General features: G+C 57.2%; 1 protein-coding gene across 1 annotated transcript in view; it reads left to right on the top strand.

Moving 5' to 3' along the window:
• LOC116652645 (serine/arginine repetitive matrix protein 1-like) overlaps nucleotides 1–2579 on the top strand; it is a 4553-nt gene extending 1974 nt beyond the window's left edge. The window contains exon 2 of the mRNA XM_032441716.1: nucleotides 1505–2579. Within this exon, the coding sequence (XP_032297607.1) occupies nucleotides 1505–1852 (348 nt within the window). The 3' untranslated portion in view covers nucleotides 1853–2579. The remainder of the gene's footprint in view (nucleotides 1–1504) is intronic.
• Nucleotides 2580–2793: the final 214 nt, after the last annotated feature.

Genomic DNA, 2793 nt, shown 5'->3' on the forward strand with positions numbered 1-2793 from the left:
CCCATAGAGCCCCATAGGGCCCCATAAACCCCATAGAGCCCCATAGAGACCCCATAGCTACCCCATAGAGACCCCATAGAGCCCCACAAACCCCATAGAGCCTCATAGAGCCCCATAGAGACCCTATAGCTACCCCATATAGACTCCATAGGGACTAATATACCCCATAGATACACCATAGAGACCCATAGGGACCCATAGAGACCACGTAGAGCCCCATTGGGACCCATAAACCCCATAGAGACCACATAGAGACCCCATAGGGATCCATAGAGCCCCATAGAGACCCCATAGTGCCCCATAGATACCCCATAGAGACCCCATAAAGCTCCATAATCCCCATAGTGCCCCACAGAAATCCTATAGAACCCTATAGGGCCCCATAAACCCCATAGAGACCCCATAGAACCCCATAGAGACCCATAGGGACCCATAGAGACCACATAGAGCCCCATAGGGCCCCATAAACCCCATAGAGACCCCATAGACACCCCATAGAGACCCCATAGAGCCCCACAAACCCCATAGAGCCTCATAGAGCCCCATAGATACCCCATAGGGACCCATAGAGACCACATAGAGACCCCATAAAGCTCCATAAACCCCATAGTGCCCCACAGAAACCCTATAGAACCCCATAGAGCCCCATAAACCCCATAGAGACCCCATAGAGACCCCATAGGGACCCATAGAGACCACATAGAGCCCCATTGGGACCCATAAACCCCATAGAGACCCATAGAGACCCTATAGAGCCCCATAGAGACCCCATAGGGCCCCATAAACCCCATAGAGCACCATAGAGACCCCATAGGGACCCATAGAGACTTATAGAGACCCATAGAGACCCATATAAATCCCATAGCTACCCCATATAGACCCCATAAGGACCCATAGAGCCCCTTAGAGACACATAGAGGCCCCATTGGGCCCCATATACCCCATAGATCCCCAGAGAGACCCCATAGATACCCCATAGATCCCTATAGAGCCCCACAGAGACCCCATAGGGCCCCATAAACCCCATAGAGCCCCATAAACCCCATAGAGCCCCATAGAGACCCCATAAAGCTCCATAATCCCCATAGTGCCCCACAGAAACCCTATAGAACCCCATAGAGCCACATAAACCCCATAGAGACCCCATAGAACCCCATAGAGACCCATAGGGACCCATAGAGACCACATAGAGCCCCATTGGGACCCATAAACCCCATAGAGACCCTATAGAGCCCCATAGAGACCCCATAGAGCCCCATAAACCCCATAGATCCCCATAGGGACCCATAGAGCCCCATAGTGTCCCANCCATAGAGCCCCATAAACCCCATAGATCCCCATAGGGACCCATAGAGCCCCATAGTGTCCCATAGAGCCCCATAGGGCCCCATAAACCCCATAGATCCCCATAGTGAGCCCCGCCTCCACCCCATTGGCCTGGCTCAACCCAAGCCCCGCCCCCTTTAAACCCAACCGACCAATCAGATCGTCCGTAACCCCACAGCCGGTCGACCGGGCGAATAAGGGCAACGAAACCAGAGCCCGTAGGTCAAAGCGTGAGCGGCCCAACCCAGCCCCGCCCCCAAACCGAAACCGGAACCGGAAACGGCCGCCAAGGCGCCCTGAAGGATCACGAGCAGCGCCGCGTTCAATAGGAACAGCAGGAAGTGAGGGGTGGAAGCTGTGGGGCCTCTTCCGGTACCTGCTGAGTCGCTTCCGGTCACGTGGTGGTCACTTCCGGTCACGTGGTGGTCACTTCCGGTCATGTAAAGCTCGCTTCCGGTCGTGTAGTAGGCACTTCCGGTCATGTGGTAGGCACTTCCTGTTCTGGAGAGGACGCTTCCGGTCGTAGGTAGGCAGCTTCCGGTCCCAATGAGACCGCTTCCGGTCGTATGGCGGCCACTTCCGGTCTCAAACGACTCACCGAGAGTTCTCAAGCCGCCACTTCCGCTCCACGCCACACAACTTCCGGTTTCCGGCGTCGCACTTCCGCTTCCTGTCACTCCTCTTCCCCTTTCTCCCGCCCCGCTTCCATCTTCCCCACTTCCGGTTTCCTCCGTCCCACTTCCGTTCTGATCACTTCCGCTTCCTTTCTTCCCACTTCCGGTCCTCCACGCCGCCATCTTGCCTCCCCCCCACCTCTCCACAGCGGCCGCCGCCATCTTGCCCACCACCCCCCAAACCTTGGCCGCCATCTTGCCCCCGTAGCGCGCCGCCATCTTGAATCCCCCCCACCCCGCCTTCAACACCCTCCACCCCACGCTGGGCGCCGCCATCTTAACCGGAAGTGGCCCTTTGCTCCTCGTCGTGACGTCACTTCCGGGTTGCCGAGGATGAAGGAGCCTCCCTATTGGTCCCAGCTCTTCCCCCATGGCCAATCCGCATAGAACAATGGCGAACGTGACCGGGGACGGGCCGGTACCGATCGCAGACCGGATGTGAGCGAACAGAGCCGGAGCGGCGGCCGCCATGATACCGGAAGTGACGACACAACGTCCGACGGCACGTGACAGCGCCACCCAGCGCGCCGAAACAGGACGGACCAATGGGAGGGAAGCGACCAACAGGGAACCGACCAATAGGAACGTCCAGCGGCCGATGGCGGGAAACAGGCGGCTATAAGAGACCCATAGAGACACATAGAGACCCATAGGGACACATAGAGACCCATAGAGACCCATAGGGACCCATAGGGACCCATAGAGACCCATAGGGACCCATAGGGGGACATTAGGTCCCATACAGACCCATAGGAACCCATAGGGACCCATAGAGACCCATAGGGACCCATAG

This window comes from Coturnix japonica, unplaced genomic scaffold (assembly GCF_001577835.2).
Source record: "Coturnix japonica isolate 7356 unplaced genomic scaffold, Coturnix japonica 2.1 chrUnrandom511, whole genome shotgun sequence".
NCBI lineage: Eukaryota > Metazoa > Chordata > Aves > Galliformes > Phasianidae > Coturnix > Coturnix japonica.